At 48.1% G+C, this 21,672-nt stretch overlaps 1 protein-coding gene across 1 annotated transcript in view; it reads right to left on the reverse strand.

Annotated features, from left to right (window-relative positions):
• The window catches only part of CYFIP2 (cytoplasmic FMR1 interacting protein 2), a 142,183-nt gene that overhangs the window by 91,263 nt on the left and 29,248 nt on the right, over nt 1-21,672 (reverse strand). Inside the window, exons 4-12 of the mRNA XM_082621585.1 lie at nt 17,430-17,507; nt 15,560-15,661; nt 13,209-13,390; nt 11,262-11,358; nt 9,847-9,975; nt 7,210-7,314; nt 5,009-5,100; nt 3,065-3,182; nt 541-660 (exon numbers count right to left, since the gene is read on the reverse strand). Of these exons, the coding sequence (XP_082477711.1) occupies nt 541-660; nt 3,065-3,182; nt 5,009-5,100; nt 7,210-7,314; nt 9,847-9,975; nt 11,262-11,358; nt 13,209-13,390; nt 15,560-15,661; nt 17,430-17,507 (1,023 nt within the window). The remainder of the gene's footprint in view (nt 1-540; nt 661-3,064; nt 3,183-5,008; nt 5,101-7,209; nt 7,315-9,846; nt 9,976-11,261; nt 11,359-13,208; nt 13,391-15,559; nt 15,662-17,429; nt 17,508-21,672) is intronic.

Below are 21,672 nucleotides of genomic sequence, written 5' to 3' on the forward strand. Positions count from 1 at the left end.
AAATAGGGAACTCCACAGAGACAGAAGGAGACTGCTTAGGGCTGCAGGGATAGGGAATAGGGGGTGATTGTACCGGGTTCTTCTTGAGGTGATGAAAATGTTCTAAATTTGACTGCAGCTGCCCAGCACTGGCAATATACTAAAAATTAACAAATTTACATTTTAAATGGGTGAATGGTGTGGTGTGTGAATTATATCTCAATAAAGCGGTTTAAAAAATAGAGTGCCAGGGGCCTCCCTGGTGGCGCAGTGGTTGAGAGTCCGCCTGCCGATGCAGGGGATACGGGTTCGTGCCCCGGTCTGGGAGGATCCCATATGCCGCGGAGCGGCTGGGCCCGTGAGCCACGGCCGCTGAGCCTGTGCGTCCGGAGCCTGTGCTCCGCAACGGGAGAGGCCACAACAGTGAGAGGCCCGCGTACAGCAAAAAAAAAAAAAAAAAATAGAGTGCCAGAGAGAGGCAGGGGCAGACAGATTCCAAGTGAACCGAGTTCAGGATGGAGGGGCCGGGAAGGGGCAGACCCTCTGCCCTGGGACACCTACCACCTCCATGACGTGGGCGCTCCACTTGGACAAGAGCTGCAGGCCCCGCAGGGCCAGGTCAAAGAGTTCACGGTACTCCTCGTCCGACTTCTGGCTGTCCAGCCCGGAGCCCGTCACCACCTGGGGAACATCAGCTATCACCCTCACTGTCGACGCACCTGGCACTTTTCTACCTTATTTCACTGATTCCCCCAAGAACACTGCAAGGGAGGTGCTATTATTATACTGCTTGACAGACAAACTGAGGCTCAGACAAATGCCTTGCTAAAGGCCACATGCCTTGTAATTGATTGAGGGTTCAAATTCAGGCGGTGTGACGCCAGAGGCCCACTCACAACGACCCTGGTTGACTGCAGTACAGCAGCTTTCAGACTTTTGGGTCTGCGATTTACAGTAGGAAGTGCATACTGTATACTAACTCAGGAACACGTACCTACTTAGAGGTATTCAACATAGGCATGAACATTTTTCACGAAGCAACTTTATGCTCAATACTTGAGATTCCCTCTGATTTTTTTATTCCATTTCATAACAAAATGCTAATTAGAAACCACTAAATTGATTTCACAACTCAATTAGAAATGACTCACGGACTGAAAAGCACTGGTGAAGATAAACATCTATTTGAACATGTAATATTCCACAGTGAAATACTATATGTATGTATACTGTGCATATGCATAGATATATGTGTATGTGTATATATATACATATAGAGCCAGTCCTCATTATTTGTGGATTCTCTATTTGTGAATTTCCCTATTCACTAAAATTTATTTGTCACCTCAAGATCAATCCTTGCAGTGCTTTCATGGTCAGTTTCAGACGTGTGCAGAGTGGGAAAAAATTTGAGTCATGTTCTCAGCTGAGGCTGAACAAGGCAACTCTCTGCTCTCTTGTTTCGGCTCCTACTGTACACAAGTGTCCCGTTCCTGGTCTATTTAGTGCCCCATTTTCCACATTCTTATACTTTTTACTGGTGATTTCATTATTTAAAATGGCCCCCAAGCACAGTGCTGATGCTCGGCCTATGCCCCTATGAGAAAGGAGGCTGTGATGGGCATTATGGAGAAAATATGTATTTTAGATAAGCTTTGCTCAGGCATGAATTATAGTGTTGCTGGCTGTGAGTTAACGCTAACAAATCAACAATATATATTACATAAGGTGTCTTTAAGCAGAAACACATGTAAAATAAGGTTATGTATTAAAAACCAGCTGATGGAAACACTGATCGGAAGCTCATAGGAACCTAACCCTGTATTTTCTTGAAGAGCGATGGTTCAGTACTTGCTGATTTAGTGTTGACGGCCACTTTACAGAATATAACTGCTGTGAACACTGAGAGTGGTCTGTCCATACACATGTATAAGCTGTATAATTCTAAAAATAGCTTTGAGCCAGACTCATTCTTAGATCATACCAAAACTGGACAAGGAATGAAGGGGTCCCCAGCACTTAAATTATTCCCATAGCTTATGTTCAGTGCATTGTCACATACAGGTAAGAAAGTCAAAGGTTTGGGCTTGACCCTGGTCCATGTCCACCAGAAGCCCTCTTGGGAATGTGGGCCACTCGTCTAATGACCGCACCACCTGCATTTATCTGGCTGTTCTCATTTCAAATATGATGCCCTTGGATCAAAGACATTTCCCTAGTTTGGGTTTTGGAAAGCATAACTATGGCCATTGGCCACAGGGTGGAGCCAGTGGGCATATGCATGGTAGTGCAGAGTCTTCCAGGAGCTCCAGGTAATAAGGGAATTCAAATCTGGAGACCTATATTTATTAAACCAACATATATATTCATTAGAAGGGTTTATACAGAAAGAGATCCAGAAGGATATATACATCCAAATGTTAATCATAGTTGGCTCTGGGTGGAGGATTTTACATGATTGATTTTCCCTCCTTCTGCCTATCTGTATTTTTCCTGAGGTTTGTGCACCGATCATGCTTCCCTACAAAAAAAAAAAAAAAAAAGGAAGAAAAATCCAGTGCCAGTAAAAATGTAATTAGTGGGATCACAGGAGATTTTTATGACCTTATTTTGCTGCTAACTGTATTTTCTGGCTTATTACAATGATTATTTATAATTGTTGTTTAAAAATATTTAGATGGTTGTTATCACCATGATTGCTCAGAACTTTGTTTCTCTTGCCATCCAGGGTGGAGATGGTTTAGATCACGCACAGACTAACAATTACTGGGCTGTTACTAGCTGCTAGGCACAATGCATTTTCCATGCATCGTATTGTTTAATCCTCTCAATGAACCTTTCCAGATACTATTAGCTCCATTTTGCAGATGAGGAAACTGAGGCTCAGGGATGTTGAATAACTTGTGAAGGTCAGCAGCAGAACCAGAATCACACCCAGTTCCATCTGGCTCTAAAACCCATGCCACCAGTGTGTATTCCCTTACTCCTCCACTCTCCATGATCTCACCTCTTTTCTGGCTGGTCCTCACCCCTTCCCACCCTGGGCCCACACGGGCCTCCATCCCAGCAGCCAGAGCGAGCTCACCTCACTGTTGCTGTAGCGAGCGAGTTCGGAGATAAAGCGGATGTGGTCATCCCGGATCTGAACCATCTGCTCGCAGATATTGTACTGGGGGCTGATGCTGCTCTGGGTGCACGTCCACCTGGGCAGAAAATCAGGGGGGTCAGAGTGGGTCCTGGCCTTAGGCACCTGGGTGGGGCAGGCTCCTTCCATTCACTAGTTGCTCCTGGTGCTCGGCCAACGTGGCCGGCTCCCCTGGGTGGACCAAGAGGTGTCCCAGCTATCAGCAAGAGTGCCTGCTAAATCCCGCTGCGGGGACTGCAGGCTGAACAGAACAGCCTTTTCTCCTCCTGCTTGGGGCTGGCCTCCTCTAAGACCCAATCGCAGGCTTTTCCAGATAACGGGCGTCCACAGTACTTACCAGTGACGTGAGCGGGGAGGGACTTGCAGCCTCTCTAGGGCTGCAAAGGACTGGAATCCAAGCAAAGAAAAAGCAAGGTGGGCGGCCTCCCAAACCTATCTACTGACCCTGGCAGCACTACGTCCTGTGGTTGAAGCTGTCGTTGGAGGGGGCCTATGGACAGGACTCGGGAAAACTAAAGGGACTGTGCCTCTTTTTCAACAGCGAGTTGGCAACATGGAAGCTCTCTATGGAGAGGAAAACCACAGCCATTCTGAAAGGCACTGGTCTCTCTTTCTCATCTTCTCCCCCTTCCTCTCTTCTTTCTCCTCAACTCTTTCCTCAACTTTTTTGAAAGAGATCTTTGGGAAAACATCCTAAATTGGGGAGGAAATGAATGAATGAGAATCTTCACTCTCCTTCCCCAAGAGAAAAAAAGACAACCCCGTTCACTGTCCTCTGCCATCCGGTGCCGGGTGACCCAGTGGACAGATTAAGCATGGACACCAAACAAAGCAGATATGCATTGTAGAGAGAATTTACTATTTCAGAAGGAGCTCTGAAAGGGCGCTCCAGAGAATACACAGAATGGTGACAGACTTCCTCATGCCTATAATTTGGCATGACTTTTCTTTTGAGGTCCTTGTGTATGGATGGGGACACCATCACTTGAACCTCTGACCACCATCCTGGTCACATCACCACTCCCAACCAACCTTAGGTGGCCGAGAATTCACGCAGGGAAAAGTTAAGCAATGAGTTCAGCATTCTGGACTCCATGCTTTTCCTGAAAGACGTCCTCATACACCAGCAGCCACTGGGTTATGAAAAGACTTAAACCAACTTTCCCTGGCAAGACTCACCTGCTGTGGCTCAAGGCTGGTGGAGTTCAAGTACACTCCATTTGCATACTTTTAAGGCCCTAATACCCTCACCCCTGACTAAAGGATGGTCGGCCCCCCTCTGTACAGAAACGCAGGCAGAAACCTCCTTAACAAGGCCAGAGATCAAAGGGGTGGCCAAGACTGTAGCCGAATGTCCCCCAACTTCCATGAGGTGCTGACACCCCAGATCTTAGCTCAGATCACCTAGAGTGGTGGTTTATAAAACAACATAAGGAGAGGTCGTCAACCTACTTCACAGTTGGAACCGTCGGAACAATACCCTCCACGGCATACTTACTGCATGGACACAAAACCTGGAGAGAGAACCAGTGTGATGAAGAACAAGGCCATCTCACTCTGCCTGACCACTGAGGGCCGGTCACTCTTCCCCCTTCTCAGGGGAAGGAGGACTCCTGCTGTTCCCCTGCAGGCGGCGTGGGCCACCATGGGGACAGAGAAGGGGCAGGGCTGTGCTCTGAGCACTTTTGAACCCTTGCAGCAAAGGGCAGGTGCAATAGGGCTCAGAGCACCAGCCACTGCTCCCCTCTGCCAGGCGCCAGTGATTGGATGGAATCCACCTGCCCAGGGCTCTGGGGAGGGGGGAGGGGCTGAAGTGGCCCCTCGGCCCCCTGCCCGGGCTGGGCATCCTCGGGGGAGCCGAGAGACATTACGGCAGGCACTCACTTGGACTTGTTCTCTTCATAGTGAGCACTGGTCTTAATGTATCTGGCCAGCTCTATCTGCATGTCGCCGAAAAGGGGCACCACCTGCAGCTGCTGCAAAGGAAGCAAATACAGTGCGTGAGACACGGAGGGAAGGGCCAGGTGGCTGCCTTCCGCCGGGGGAGACAGGCCTCCGTGTGTGCCTCTGGGATGACCCCCAGTTTCTGCTTCCGAAGATGCTACTATGTGACCCCGGAACCACAAAGAGCCCCAGCCAGCACAGAGGTCCTCCCGTGCCTCCAACCATCCCTATGTTCCAGCAACTGAGCCCAGAGAGGCAAAGTGACTTGTCCACGGTTACCCAGCAGACAGAACAGATGAAGAATGGGGACCAGATGGTCTGCCTCCCAGGGCAGGGTCTTTTCTGCTCTAATTTTCCTTGGATTCGAGGATCCTCGCTGCTTTGAGCTCTGTGAGTGGGTGCCCAGATGCCACTGGCTGGGCATGACCTTCTTGAGAAACTCCACAACGTGAAGTGATTGAAACCTTTAACACCTAACACCAGAGGGCAGACGATTCGGGGAGGCTGGTATTTTCTGTCTGCTTCTTATGCACTAGGCACTGTGCCAAGCCCTTCAAAACCAGAGGGTTTCTAGGGCAGTGAAACTATTCTGTATGATACCATAATGTTGGATATAGATCATTATACATTTGTCAAAACTTACAGAATGCACAGTCCCAAGAGTTATCCCTATTGCAAACCATGGACTTTGGCTGATAATGATGTGCCAATAATGTAGGTTCATGGACTGTAACAAATGTACCCCTCTGTTGGGAGTTCTGACAATGGGGGAGGCTGTGTATGAGCGGAGGCAGGGGGTATATGGGAAACCCCCGTTCATTCTGCTCAATTTTGCTGTGAACCTAAAACTGCTCTAAAAAATAGTCAATTAAGCAAATCAGAAAACAGTATTTCGATCCACAGAATAACTGGGTGAGGTCAGTACTAGTATCATTGCCATTTAACAGATGGACAAACTGAAGCTTTGACAGCTGAAGTGACTGTTTTCACAAAGACTGGCTAGAAGCCAAGGAGCTGGGATTATAACCCAGGGCTTTGCCTGACCTATGTGATCCCACTGAATCCTCAAGGGAACCCTATAAAGTAGATACACTTAGCATTGCTGTTTTTCGAGCCAGGGAACTCAGTTTCAGAGAAGTTGTGTGACTTTCCCAAAGTCACCCAGCTATGAAGTGGCAGAGCGAGACTAAAACCCAGGTCTTTGTGAGGCGAGACTGTGGTCTTCCACTCCACCCCCAGCTCATTCATGCGGATTTAAGGCAGAGGCAGATATGGCCAGTTCTCCCAAGATGAGCTCTGTTTTCACTTTGGGCAGCTCCAGAGAAAAGTGAAAGTTTCAGCTTCAAAAAGAAGCCAAGCCAAGCCACAGGACGCCTTTTGGTGACTTATTTCCCTCTTAACCTCCAAGAGTCGGTGGGACCCAGGCTTGGCCACACCTTTAAGGAATTCCACTTTTAATTGAAGCCTGGTTTTCATGTGTCTGACCTCAGAGGCTCCACTCCAGGCCTGAAATGCCTGATGCTAGAATACACTGACAACGTGGAATTCACTTCGAAAGGAGAAAACCCCTTTGCGAAAACCTCAAAGGCAAACCACAAGGTTTTATTGTTAAATAAATTGGGGCCAGAAGATCAAATCTCTGAGGCACTGGGATGGACTGAGTGTAGGCTGGACGCTGATGAGGCATTCTGCCCAGAGGCAGGGAGAGCGAGGGGCCTCTGGTGGGCCAGGAGAGGCTGTGCGTTGCGAATGTGAATCAATGTAAAATCCAGTCTTTATTCCTCCTGCTTCTGTGGGCTCTGATGTATACTGAAAATTAAAGTGGGCTCTGTCTTCTGGGACGCACCTCTTTCTTTAGATGGCAAGGGATTTCAGAAAAGGGAAAAAGCAGTATGCGGAAAGAATCACAAGGCCTCCTAACCAAATCCCAGCTGAATCCTGAGACTCAGGCACATGCCTTCTATAGTGTAGATTCCTCTACCCAGGGCAGCTGGAGGCCCTATCATTCTATTCTCCTCCTCTTGGGGTCTTTAGAGCTACAGTTCGATCAACAAGCCCCACTACTTGCTGGTTAATTTCATTCCTTTCCCCAGAGAGACCACCCCTTGGCCCCCTGCCCAACCCCAGCCCCAGGTGCTGACCTTAAAGAACTTATCGATTTTGCTGAGGTTGATTCTCTTCTTGGCATCCAGTTTGTAAATGTTACTGACATTTCCATCCATCAGGTAGAGACCAAAACCCATTACCTAGAGTGAGAACAGGCAGAGCCAGAAGCCAGTCACATCCACTGGAAAAGTTTCAAAAAAACAAAAAAAAGCAGATCTGTGTATGTGTACACATTCCCTGTAGTGACACATTCTGTGACAAAAACCCATGTGTCTTCAAAAAAAAAGAAAAAAAAAAGGGGGGGGACCCATAGGTCTAATTTCAACCAGAAATTTGATTTCTGTGAAGAAACGCAGAGGACTCTTTCATATATTATCATGGCGGCCACTTCTTGAGTCCCCTCCCATGGGCCAGAGTCTGTGCTTTGGGATTTAGCAGGCATTATCCTTCATTCTCACAACAATCTTATGAGTCAAGTTCTACACAATAACCTTATTCTACAGATGAGGAATTGGAGACACAGAGAGGTTAGACAGCTTGCCAAGGTCACACAGCTAGTAAGCTGCAGAGACAGGATCTGAACCGGGATCTGACAACAACATGTATGCACTTAGACCCTTCTTGAGAGGAAGGACTGAGTGGTGCTGTCGCTGCATCCCTGGGCCCCAGCACATCGCGGGCACTTGATGAATAATCACTAGATGGTAAATGAATGTGAAACTATTCACCCCGTTCTCCAAGGAAACTACAACAAAGATTCCCAAGGAATCTCATTGGTGACTTCATCAACAAAAAGAACACATTTTTTGCCTGACAATGCCCTATAAGCAGGTTGACAGGCTGATTCTTGATATTCCAGTCCATACGATAGTTTCCTGAATGCTGGCTTATTTTGCTCTTTTTGTCGAATGTACAGCAAGCCTGAGGAGGCCTGAATTGCTAGGTTGAAAGCGGCTTCCCTCAGCACACAGTTGCTACGTGACTGGGGATAAGTCACATCTGACACCTAAGGGAGTGGACTAGAGGATGGGCGTTTGCATTTTGCAGTTCCGCAGGGTGTGCACCAGACTTTTCCATTTAAGGTAGAAGGCGCTCCCTGGTGGCATCTGAGTTCACTAACAAACTGCAGAGACGAGGGAAACAGCAAGCAGTGCAGGAGTCCAGGTTGAGGAGGCAGAGAATTGAGAGGGAAAAGAAGGTTGGGAAGCTGAGACGTGGGAGGATTAAAAGCAGGCAAGAGAAAAGAAGGGCCTGAGAATCTGATGGCAGCATCCAAGGATTCTTGGAGGACTGGGGTTTAGCAACCTACTTAGTGGAAGCAGCAATTCTGGGCAGAGCTATGGTAATTGCCCCGGCATAGCACTGGGGGTGAGAGAGACTGCTGAGCTCTGGGTGACTTCTCTGCATTTCTGACTGTGCAGAGGAAGCCAGAGTGAACAAGACACAAAGCCACACTGTCCTGCAAGCTTCTTCGAGATGTTATGGAAATGTTAAGAAGGGAACACCAACAGGGCTGGGATTCTTGAAATAGCAAGAGGCGACATGGAGAGGAAGAAAAAGTCAAACCAGCAGCGGAATTTTGAAAGGAGAGGTTCTGGGGAAGAACGAATCAAAAGGGGTGATGCATATGAATATGGAGAAGATGATTCATTTCCGGGCTATTGTTGTCAGAGGGAAATTAGAAATAATCTCAGCAGCTAACGATAGAATAATGGTTCAAGAAATTAAAGCTCATCCAAATGACATTATTTAAGGGCTGCATAATCTTCCAAATGCATTTAATGAAGTGGGATAAAAATTACACGTGCACAAAATTTATGTAAATTGCATATGTAAATTGCATACATATGAAAATATATCAGCACAGAAAAAATGAGACAGATATACATCAAAATGCTAAAAGTGTTATCTCTGGATGGAAAGATTGTAAGAGATTCAATTTTTTTTATGCTTTTCTGTATAGTCCAGATTTTCTACAATAATAAAAATTACTTGGTAATTAAGAAATGAAACTTGTAAACTGACGAAACAAATGTGACCCATTTGGCAAAATACAGCAAAAGCTTGAAGATTCTGCCTTCCCCTTGAGTTGGCAGTTTTTTCCTCCAGGATGTCTGGCTTAACAAGAGTATGGACACGAAGGTATGCTACAGAGTTTCAATGCAGTTTAGCAAAGAAATATCCAACCACAGGGGATCTGTTAAATCACAATGTCCCCATACAATGGAATACTTGGCAGCCTTTAAAAATCACATTGTAGGGGCTTCCCTGGTGGTGCAGTGGTTGAGAGTCCGCCTGCCGATGCAGGGGACGCGGGTTCATGCCCCGGTCCAGGAGGATCCCACACGCCACGGAGCGGCTGGGCCCGTGAGCCATGGCCGCTGAGCCTGCATGTCCGGAGCCTGTGCTCCGCAAAGGGAGAGGCCACAACAGTGAGAGGCCTGCATACGCCTCCCCCAAAAAATCACACTGTAGAAAGAGCCTTAATGATGTCTGGAAAGGTGTACATGACATGTTCAAGGCAAATAACAGGTTACAAAACACTATATGCAGTAAGATCTGTATCAATGCTTAAGTAAGAAGAAAGAAATATTAAAAACAAATGATTTTAAATAAGAAGGAGGTGAGAGGGCAAGCCCAGGCCCTGGGGTGTGTGACCGGGGGAGCTGTACCTTGAGGAGCATATGCTTCTCACTGGGGGTCAGATACATCTTGTTCTCGTAGTAATCCACACAGATGTTGACAATGTCGGCCAGCAGCTCCTCATAGCCTGGGATCACTTCCAGTTGCTGGTGGAGACACTAAACAGCAGCGCCCCCGCCCCGGTTAGCCCCTGTCCTGCATCCTCACACACACACCACCCAGGACGGGCCACCGCTGGGCCCTGGGACAGTGCCCGGCCTCACTGACCGCCCCGGGTGGAGGGGAGCCTGCAGCCTCTCCTCAACGTGCCCACAGTGGTTGGTCAGAGCTCCTGCACATCCCCCATGGCAGGGACCTGCTCCCCTTGGGGCCTTCCATCGTATTTCCTGGCAGTTCTGATGGTTAGAAAGCGCTTTACTGGGCTGAGCTGAAAGCAGTTCAGCTAGGCCCGTGGTAATCTCAGCTTAGTTTTGACAGTGTGGACTGAGCCCAAGACGTCTTCTCAGATGATGGTGGGAAGACCAAGCTCAGTGGAGGAGAGCTGGGCCAGCAGGTGTCTCCCTCCTGGCAGGACACAGCAGTACAAAGACATTTCCTGTACAAGAAGGCCTGAGGTCTCCACCCCAGGCCCCTTGTCTCCAAAGGGACACTGGCCCACGGCAGGGTGTGCATGGGGCTCAGGCGTGGGGCAGGGTCCCCGGGAAAAAACCTGAAGCCTCAACACTGAGGAGCCTTCTGTAGGTAACACAGAGCGGGGAAGGCCCAGTGAAGCCCAGTGAGAAAAATTTTAGCCCGGAAACCCTTTGAAGATTGAAGGCCCCTCTCAAGTTTAGGCCTGGGTCCTGCTGACATTCCTGCTGGTGCCTGTTTAGACTGAATTAACAGATACACCAGACAGGTTATTTTAAGTCAGGCAGAGCGTGAGAGCCACAGCTGAGTGGGAATACCCTGGCAAAGCGGCGGCAGCAACTATGACTACATCTTGTTATGTCCTTGCTGTCTATCAGGCTCTACATGTTAAGGGCTTTTTATATAGTATCTCATTTATTTCTCACCACTGTCCTATGAGTGGCAAAACAACAGCCCCATTTTACAGACGAGGAAACTGAGGCTTAGACCTTGCCCGAGGCCTCACAGTGGGTCAGTGGAGGGTCTAGGATGAGAAAACAAGGCGGTCTAACTCCAGAACCCAAGCTCTCAATCTACACCGATGCAGGGGCAGAACACTGGCTAGAAGGTTTTCAGAGAACAAACTCCGGAGAGGGTGAAAGGGCCATCTGTGTTTGGGAGGGGAGACTTAGGTCTGCAGCTTAAAGCCCGAGTAGGGCAAAGGGGACGGATGATCTGGACAGAGCTCCTCTGCTCGTGGGCCCCCCCACCAACCTCCAGGCCCTGGCCTGCGTCGCGGGATGCCAGGCCAGGACTAACATAGGTTTGCCATCACCTGGGTGATCCTGTTGTGGTTGGCCAGGAACATGGACAGGTTCTGTGACTCCTGGATAGACTGGGGGTCCGCCATCTTCCTCAGGAACTGCGCCGCCCTGGGAAGGGGTGTTGCAGAGAGGGATGCTCAAGCACAGCAGGCCTCAGCTGGGCCTCATGGGCCCCATCTCTCAGCTAACCCGGATACACTGTCCCTGAGGTTAAGGGGCTCTGAACATCACAAGTGACTCTAATATCAAAGGAGAGTGTGTTCTGGAGTCATTTCATTAGGAGCTGTCTGCACCCTTGTAATAAGGGTTATCTGAAATTAGGAGGCAAGAATGCACTGAAGCTCAAAGACCAGGAAAGTTTAAGGGCAGCTAGCATCCCGTCAACCAGCCTGTGGTAGGACAGAGAGAAACAGGCATCCCTGTGCCTCACAGTGACCTCCAGTGAAACTGCACGGTAAGTCACGGAGAAGAATCGCAGGCAGCAGGATGTTTTGTTTTCGTTGCGTATTATGTTATTTGTAGGAAAATCTCAATGTTTCTAAACATTGAATGGAAAAACAAAGTCTATTTAACCTGACGGGATCACAAGTGAAGGGATGATGGGTGTGGGGAACACAGCGGGACTTAAAGGGAGAAAACCACAGCCCTGGGACTTCTCCAGCCTGACCTGGAGGTGGAGGTGATGCAGCCCATGTCACGATGGACCGTAGAACACAGACAAGACACCTGTCTTGCTCATGACACTAGCCGGTCCACAGAGCATGTCGGCTGTGACCATGATGGAAGGAGTTGGCCACATCTGGAGAGAATCTGTGGGGAAGATACTGTACCATGAGCTAGCTGGCTATGGAATCTTTGTGAAATTGCCATTTCTGAATGGGGCCCTGTCTTCTGGGTACTCCCAGGTTTCAATTCACTCAGGAGGATAAAACGGTGAGGATCCGTATGTTGTCTGTTTTCTCCAGTTACCATGGAGCCCTGGGAGGATGTGGTTCCAGAGGGGGGCCCTCTTCAGCAGTGACACAGAAAACCCTTCCCAAGAGATGTGCACAGACACCCTGGAGCATATCTGAGCCTCAACCAACACAAAGTATATTGGCTGCTTTTGCCTGCCCTCCCCCACTTTTGGGTGGCTGTATCCAAATTTCTGGAGAGGACTGACCCCTCCGCCCCCCTCAGTCCTTCTTTCTTGTGAGCTGACACTGACCTCCAACTGACCCCAAGGACGAGCACCCCTCCCATCAGCACCACCCCAACACACACATACATAGTATAGTGTCTGATGGAGGGGTCAGCTCATGACCCAAGCGGGAGCAATGACAATCCTCCCTGGGGCTTCTGCAAAAGTATTTGCAAGGAGGAGCATTCTTTCCGTCCTTAGGAGCTGGGGTTACTACATTGGCTGGCGGGACGCTTATAGCTGCTGGAGGCCACACAGGGCATGAGCCTGCCTGAGAATGAAGCTGATACTGAGGAAAGCTGAGCTGAGAGGTAGAGGGAACCAGACCAACAATATCACCTGAGTACCTGGATCAAGCTGACCAGGACTTTTCTGTTCTGGGAGCCAACGCAGCTTCTTCTTTTACATAAGCAGTTTTAACTGGCTTTCTGATTCTTGCAGAGAATGACTCCTGTGACTATTTGATGATTATATCAATCACAATATAATCTCAGACTGCACGGGACACAGAAAAATGCTGCTGCTCCACAGGTGGGGCAAATGAGGATTTGATTCCACCTTGAGACAGAAAACCCTGCCAAGACCCAGTTCTCCAAAGCTCAGCTCTGCACCTTATTCCTTAAGCTGCAGACACAGAGGCAGGCCCCCAACCCCACTGTGTCTGGGGACTGGCTAGCTTGGTTCCGAGAAGGAGCCTCTTAGAAGGGCTCTGTCCTCTTCCTCCCACTGGCCACTGGCCGGCGGCCCAGGAAGATGGGGGAGGGGGAGGGGCCCTGACCTCTTGTAGGCAGAGTGATCGTTCTTGACGCTGCACTTCATATTCTTCAGCTCGTCCAGGACTGCGAACATGTTGATGAACTTGCCCAGGGTCAGGAGGTAGGCCTCGGAGACAAAGTCTTTCCTCCGCTCAGCATGGCACAGCCGTTTCACCTCACTGCAGAAGCGTTCGATGGCCTTGCGCTGCACGCAGAGGGGCAGCGGGTCAGGATGCGGCGGCCTGGCGGGGTGCCTCACTGCACTCTCTGGTGAGGTCGAGCCTCCCCTGGGGCCCTAGTCAGAGCCTGGACATTTAGAGAAAGGCAAATCTGCCCAGAGGTCTTTCTCAGAGGTGTGCTGAAATACTAAGATGATTTCTAGAGGGAAGCCCAGAACCTGCCCCCAAGTGAGTCAAACCAATGAATTCATTCACCACGCCCTTGCTGAGAAAACACTGTCTTGTTCATGTGTGTATCCCAAGACCTAGGACAGTGCAGGCACCAGACAATAAGGGGGCAGAGATGGAGAGTGAGAGGGATGCTCAGAGAAAGAGGTTCATTCATCCAATAAACGGGTGCTGACTGAGCATCTTCCACGTGCCAGGCACCATTCTTGGCTCTGGGGTAAAGCAGGGAACAAGACGGAAGAAAAAGTCTCTACCGGAAGGAGCTTATATTCTAGTGATGGCTGACAGAAAACAAAATAAACAAATTCTCTATATTAGAATGTGATAGGTGCTATGGAGAAAAATAAAGCAAGGAAAGGAGATAGGGAGGCCTTCAAAGACCAGATCAAGCCACACTTTCTCCTTCCAGAGTCTAACACAGCTTTCTGGGATGATGGAAATGTTCCATACCTGCTCTGTCCAATACAATAGCCACTCATCATATGTGGATACTGAATACTTGAAAAGGCGAGTGCAATGGAGGATCTGCATTTTAAATTTTATTTAACTTTAATTCATGTAGATAGCCATATGTGGCTACTGGACAGCACAGTTCTAGACTATTTCAGCTCCCCCCTTCTCTAAACACCTCCTGTCAGGAGGCCCTCAGTTTAGCACATACTTAATTTTGGGGTAGCTTTTCTCTCTTAAACCTGCCTTCCCAAAGACATTTTAGGTTCCTCGAAAGCAGGTGCATGATGCTAATAACAGCAGCTGCCCTTTGATAAACCTGCTCCGTAATGAGGGCTCTACAAACAGGGCACTTTACAAGCAGACCTTATTTATCCCTAGAGAAAACCTGTGAAATAGGCATTCTTTCCAAGGTAAGAAAACTGAAGTTGTCAGAGGTCTGAAATAACTAACAGAACACAGTCAGAATGCGACAGAACCCTGGGCTTCTGTGCCTTCGAGGCTCTATCTGCACCTTCCCCAGATGTTCCCATCTCCCTCCCCCAGAAGGCCAGCACAGAGCTGGGCGCAGGGCAGACCCTGGGCCAGTGCGTGCAGGTCTACTTATGAGGCTCATAAATACACGTGGAGGTCACAGAGTGTGTGGTAGGACTCCCACCCGGGCAGAGGGTGGTCTTAAAGCCATCAGCCTGCATTCCTGGATGGCTTCCAAATAAGCATAATAACCAGCTTGCCCTCTTACCTTTCATTCACAGGAGGCTTTGGCTGTCTTTTCTCTCTTCCTCCTTTAAATGCTCACTCTTCTTGGCTTCCCAACTGGTCTCCCTGCTGCCACTCTTCTCCCCTGACACCTGTGCTGCCCCCCCACTTCCCATCCATCAACCACAGAGCAGCCAGAACACCTCCATCAGATCATGTCACTGGAAATCTCCAGCGGCTTCCCGTGGTGCTTGAAGAAAATCCAGGTATTCTTCTCCTGGCCTGCAGTGCGCTGTATGAGTAAGTCCCTGCCTACCCTGCTCACTATGCAGCCTCCCTGGCTTCATTCCATTTCTTAAACATGTCACACTCCTTGAGGCTTCAGGGTCTTTGCCTTTACAGTTCCTTCTGCCTGAAACCCTCTGCCCCTGGATCATCACCTGCCATCCTCTTTCACATCATACAGGTCTCAGTTCAAACACCACCTCCTTGGAGGCCGTCCCTAAAGCTGCATCCATGTCAAAGATACCCTCCATGCCAGAGGTTCTTTAACTGTATTTTATTCACAGCACTTGTTCTGTTGTGTATTGTTAATTGTCAGTCTCTCCTCCCACCCAGAACACACTCGTTTGCCCACTAGAATGTGAATTATATGGAGGGAGGGGGCTTGTCTGTCTTGCTCACCCCAGGGTGGGTCAGGGGCACTAGAAAGTGTTTGCCGAATGAATAAATAACATGGCACAGAAATCCAGTACCAGTGTCTAGAAGCGTGGGGACCTTCTCAGGTGTCCTGGTCCAGACCCACCCTGACCCCTCACCTGAAAGTACATGAACTTCATGAGCTTAGTGACCTCCGGCTCCAGCACCTCCACTGTCTTCTCATAGATCTCCACTCGGTTGGGCTGCTCGTTGCATTTCACCTGTGGGGAGACAGGGGGTTTCGCACACCCTGGTTTGCCCAGGCGGTCCTGGTTCACACCTGCTGTCTTATTAACAGGGCCCGTTTTCACTGTTGAATGCACCTCATTTAGGATGATCAATGGTATGGTTACCTAGTGAGAGGAGGCTGGGGTAGCCCTGTCTGACATTCTGACGAGGGCAGAACGGCTCTCCAGACACTGGCTGCAAGAAAGAAACCAGCTGGTCCCCAGAACAGGACCCTCCTCTCTTTCAGTCTGTTCTGTGCCCCGACCATGAGCTGTACACACAACTTCGGTGAGCTGCACAGTCTCCCTCCTGCTGCCTTTCCCCCACTCCTACCCCAGTACCCCCTACGCCTATCTGGGGGCCGCTGCCTGATCCTAAGCAGAGGAAAACGTTCTGTCCGTGGCTCTGGATGCACTTGGGACAAAGTCCCCTGGCCATACGTGGGCCCATTAAGAAGCCCATTTTCTCTGCCCAGTGGTTTTCAGCACATCAGAATCCCGTGGCAGATGTGTTCACAGCATGCACACCCAAGGCTGCTAACAGGTCACTGAAACTGGAGAGTGAGCAAAGGGTAGTAAACACAAGGACAGTCTTCACACTGTTGTATAGAAATTCTTAAAATGGAAGCACCAAGCTAAACATCCAGAAGTCGATGATTAAATGGATAAAGTATGATGCATTCATACACTGTCATTATGTAACTGTCAGGGGCAATGAGATAGATCTCTGACCTGAGGTGGAAAGATTGCTACCATAAACTGAGGGGTGGAAACAGCTGCAGGACAGGAAGGGTAATTTAATCCCGTTTTTATTCAATAAAACACAAAACAGTGTGTGTGCGTGTATATCCATATATAATACAGGTATAGAGAATCTGAAAGGGTGCGAAAACCAAGCTGTTAATAAGTAGTTACCTCTTGGGGTTAGGATTGGGAGCAAGGTAGAGGAATGGTTTCTGTTTACACACCTGTGGCCTGTTGATTTGGTTACAGTGGGACCTACAAATAATATAACTATGATAATGGTAAAAATAATATCTGTGTGTGTCAACATGAAAAAAGTCAGTTATAAAGAATACAGTGTAGGGCTTCCCTGGTGGCGCAGTGGTTGAGAGTCCGCCTGCCGATGCAGGGGACACGGGTTCGTGCCCCGGTCCGGGAGGATCCCACATGCCACGGAGCGGCTGTGCCCGTGAGCCATGGCTGCTGAGCCTGAGCGACCAGAGCCTGTGCTCCACAATGGGAGAGGCCACAACAGTGAGAGGCCCGTGTACGGGAAAAAAAAAAAAAAAAAAGAATACAGTGTAAAAAATTCAAGTGGCAGAACTGTATAAATAGGAAACAACACACTTTTGTAAATGACAATAATTTACAAAATAATAATCACAGAAATATTCATGATGTTTGAGGCAAGAGAGCCAGATGAATATGCAGCAAAGCGTCCACAGTGATTACGCTTTGGTGGGAGGTGGGGGATTTGGGTGGTGGAGGGAGGGGTGAGGATGTCTTGCTTTTTACTTTCTACCTTTCTGCAGTGGTTTGGGTGTTGTACAGTTAGCATATACTGCTTTCAAAATAAAATAATATTGAGCAATTTTTAAAAGCTGGTGTCAGTTTTACGGGATGCTCTCTGAATGTTTTCAGCGCACCCCCTCGGGTAAGAGGCCCTGCTTCACTCCCTGCTGCCTGGAGAAGGTCAGTAATCTGGACGGGGGTGGGGTGGAGGGTGGAGGCACCCCCTGAAGGGGCAGGACTCTCTCACCTGGGGGATGGCCCGGGAACAGCTGCGCCAGGTGTATAGCATGACCGCATACTCGTGCCCTTCCTCCAGCATTTCATTCTGAAAAGCAGAACATGCTCAGCAGGGAGAAACTGCTCCGGCGCCACAAGACTTTTCAACAGCTCCCCGCCCCCAGTCGTCACGACTCACAGTGTGGTCTGTGGACCAGCAGTGTCAGCATCACCCGGTGGGGGGTGGGGGTGGGGCTTATTAGAAATGCAGAGTCTCAGGCCCCTCCCTGGGCCTATGGAATCTGAATCTGCATTTCAATAAAATTCCCAGGGGACTCACACTCCCAGGTGCACAATAAGTTTGAGAAGCACTGGCCTAAATTATCTCTATCAGACACTCCAGGGCTCTACAAGCAGGACGCATTTTTCAAAGACAGATGGCTACCTCAGAAAGGAGGGGCAGATCTACTCATTCCAACAGCAAACGTTGTCCCAGATAAACAGTTAGCAAGGAAAGAAGCAAGCAGCAAAACAGTTTGTACAGCGGAGAGGTTAAAGAACACAGAGCAGGGCCTCCCTGGTGGCGCAGTGGTTGAGAGTCCGCCTGCCGATGCAGGGGATACGGGTTCGTGCCCCGGTCTGGGAGGATCCCATATGCCGCGGAGCGGCTGGGCCCGTGAGCCATGGCCGCTGGGCCTGCGCATCCGGAGCCTGTGCTCCGCAATGGGAGAGGCCACAACAGTGAGAGGCCCGCATACCACAAAAAGAAAAAAAAAAAAAAAAAAAAAAAAAAAAAAGAACACAGAGCAATAATTATGAAAGTATTCTATTGTGTATGGAAAAATAGTTTGGTGGAATACATACCACAACTATGAAGAGCAAGCTCTCTGTGGGGATGGATAAACAGGGGCTTTCGCTTTTCACATCACACGGCACTCTAATGTCTGCTCTTTTGTAAGAGCCCACTTTACTATTTCATAAGCAGGAAGATGGTTAAGATCAAGATTAAGATTTTTAAAAATAATACAGAGCAGATGGCAAAACTAACAACAGCATGAAAAACAAATCTGATGACTCACCTCACCTAGTAAGTGCTTCATTGGAAAGAGCCCTAATCTCAGTGTCCAAATATCTGGGCTGAAATCCCAGCTTCATCACTTCTTAGCCCTTTGGCCTTCAGGAAGTCACTTAACCTAAAATTCTCCATTTAGTCATCTGTTTAATAATGATGACAATAACAACCTCAGAGAATTTTATGAGAATTAAATACAATACAAACATACATACATGCTAGGTAATCTGTAAAGGGAGTTAAGAGTCTTACTAGGGAAAAGATAGTCCGGCAGTTCCTCAAAAAGTTAAACACAGAGTTACCATATAACCCAGCAATTATGCTCTGAGGTATGTATCCAAGAGAAATGAAAGCATATGTGCACACAGAAACTTCCACGCTTGTTCACAGCAACATTATTCTAATAGTCAAAAAAACAGAAACAACCCAACGGGTGAATGGATAGATAAAATGTGGTATAGCCATGCAATGGAATAGTACTCTTCTGTAAAAAGGAATGAAGTACTGATCCAGGCTACAACATGGACGAACTTTGAAAACATTATGCTAAGTGAAAGAAGCCAGACACAAAAGGCCACCTATTATATGATCCATTTAGACGAACTGTTCAGAACAGACAAATCCATAGAAACAGAAAGTAGATTAGCGGTTGGGGGAGAGCAGAATTAGGAGGGACTGCTAAAGGTTTGGGGGTTTCTCTTTGTGGTGACGGAAATTAGATAGTAGTGGTAATTGTATAACACTGTGAATCTACTATTAAAACACTGAATTGCACACTTTAAGTGGTGAATTTTGTTACATGAAGGACGTCTCAAAAAATACAATAAAAAGAGTATTACCAGATCATCTCTTTTGTGAATGTTTGTATAGATACAAAAATGAACACTTACTGATTTATTTTTTATCCCACACACCATATCTATTTCATAATATCTTCCTAGCACAAGATCAGATTTAATTTGGAGCTTATTACTTTTTAAAGTTTTGTTTTCAACAGCAAATGTCACTGACGAGTCACACTTTCAATTCTTAATTTAGAGAACTCTTTAAATCAGTAACATGTTGTGCTTGAGACCACAGAGAACCAAGATCAAGCCTGTGGGTCTCCTGCTGCCGTTGCTTCAGAACACATGTCAGAAAAGGGAAGTGACAGTAATGCATAGGGAACATGTGTCTACTTATCAGCACCAAACTGCCCACTGGCAGGTATATTCTCATTCATTTATCCAGTGAACCTTTCACTGAGCACTCACGGGTCCCTGGTTTGGTGCTATGTGCTGAAAAGAGGCCAGTGAACAAGAATGATGTGGACTCTGCCTTGCGGACAGTTCAGCTGACCATCAGTCAGATTTGTTGTATAATCATGCCTGGAATGTAGAGGTCAGGATGGTGTGTTGGATGGAGCTTCAGGAAACTTGAGTTCTGGTCCTGGCTCTGCTTGGACCCAACTTTTATCTGGACAATGTCATGGTTTTCTCATTTAGAGGCAAAGAGTTGGCCTAAATCACTGGTTCTCAGCCCTGGCTGCATATTAGTCACCTGGGCAACTTTGAAAATGCCTGATGCTCAGGCTGGGCTCCACTGGAACGAAATCATTCTCTCTGGGGGAGGGGCCCAGGCATAAGTGTTTTTTAATGCTTTCCAGGTGATTCCAATGGGCAGCCTAGGTTGACAGCTGTAGGACTAAGGATCTCTCAGGTCCTTTACCTTGATAAGATTCTGTAAGTCCATGATTTAAACCCAATGTGAGTTCAGTTCAAATTTCAGATAGTGACAGGCTGTACCTCTCAGGCCTTATTTGGACACTCAGCCCCCATCTCACCCCCCAGCAAAGAACCCTTGACTGTTCCTCATAGGTGGCCAATTACATGGATTACACACTTCCTCCTCCTCCTCTTCTTCCTCTTTTCTCTGGCTACCCTACCCTTTGAGAAATTCACCTAGCCCCAGTGTGGGCAGGAGAAGTACAAGAAGATGAACATCTAATGAAGCCTCTTGCTGCTGATAAAGCTACTCTACAGAAAGATTTAGCAAAAGGTACAAGGAGGAAATTGTGGAGGAAGTGAAGTTTTGGCATTAGCCATGAACGTCAACAGTACACCCTATCTTAGACCCTGACTAAAACCATATCAACACTATCCCTGTGTTGGTAGAATAGTGGCCCCAGAAAGATGTCTGCATCCTAATCCCCAGAACCTGTGAAAACAATGCCTTACACAGCAAAAGGGGACTTTGCAGATGGAAATAAGTTAGCAACCTTGAGATGGGGAGGTCATCCTGGGTTATCTGGTGGACCCAGTGTAATGGCAAGGGTCCTAATAAGTGAAAGGGAGGTGAGAGAGTCAGACCAGGAGCCGTGAGGATGGAAGCAGAGATTGGAGTGGTGTGACTGCTGGATGCAAGGGGGCTGAGCCAGGGAATGCGGGCAGCGTCTAGAAGCTGGAAAAATAAGGCAACAGATTCTCCTCTAGAACCTTCAGAAACGAATGCAGGCCTGCCCACACCTTGATGTGAACCCTGTAAGATCCCATGCCAGGCTTCTGACCAAAAAAATGGTAAGCAAATAACTTTGTGTTGTTTTAGGTCACCAAATCTGTGATAATCTTCTGTTACAGCAGCAATAGAAAACAAATACAATCTACCTCCAAACCGGCCCTTCCTCTGACTGCCCTGTTGGTGTCCCTGACCTGGTATTTCCAGGAAACCTCAGTCAGCATCGTTGTCACTCCCATGGGCCCCAGCACCCAGCACACTGTGAAGCCAGGCGGAGTCAACCTCCAGTGCCTCTCGTATCCATGTCCCCTTAGCCATCCCTCACGCCATTGCCCTCATCCGGCCCTTGACACCTCCAGTGTAGATAACTTTAACTATCGCCTCACTCACGCCTCCTTACCACTTGTTCTGCACAAAACTAACAAATGGAACTTATTCCTCAAGTGTATTTCTGTTCACATTTCTCCCATCAATGAAAAATTCCCATTGCTACTGATTTTTGATTAAATGAATTAAAGCCCTCTATTGTGGGCTGACTTGTGTCCCCCCGCCAAATTTATATGTTGAAGTCCTAACCTCAGGACCTCAGATGTGACTCTATTTGGAGACAGGGCCTTTAAAGAGATGATTAAGTTAACATGAGGCCATTAAGGGCCCTCATCCAATCTGACAGAATTTGGACACACAGAGAGACACGGTACATGTGCCT

This window comes from Mesoplodon mirus, assembly GCF_964341445.2.
Source record: "Mesoplodon mirus genome assembly, chromosome: 5".
NCBI classification, from domain to species: Eukaryota; Metazoa; Chordata; class Mammalia; order Artiodactyla; family Ziphiidae; genus Mesoplodon; species Mesoplodon mirus.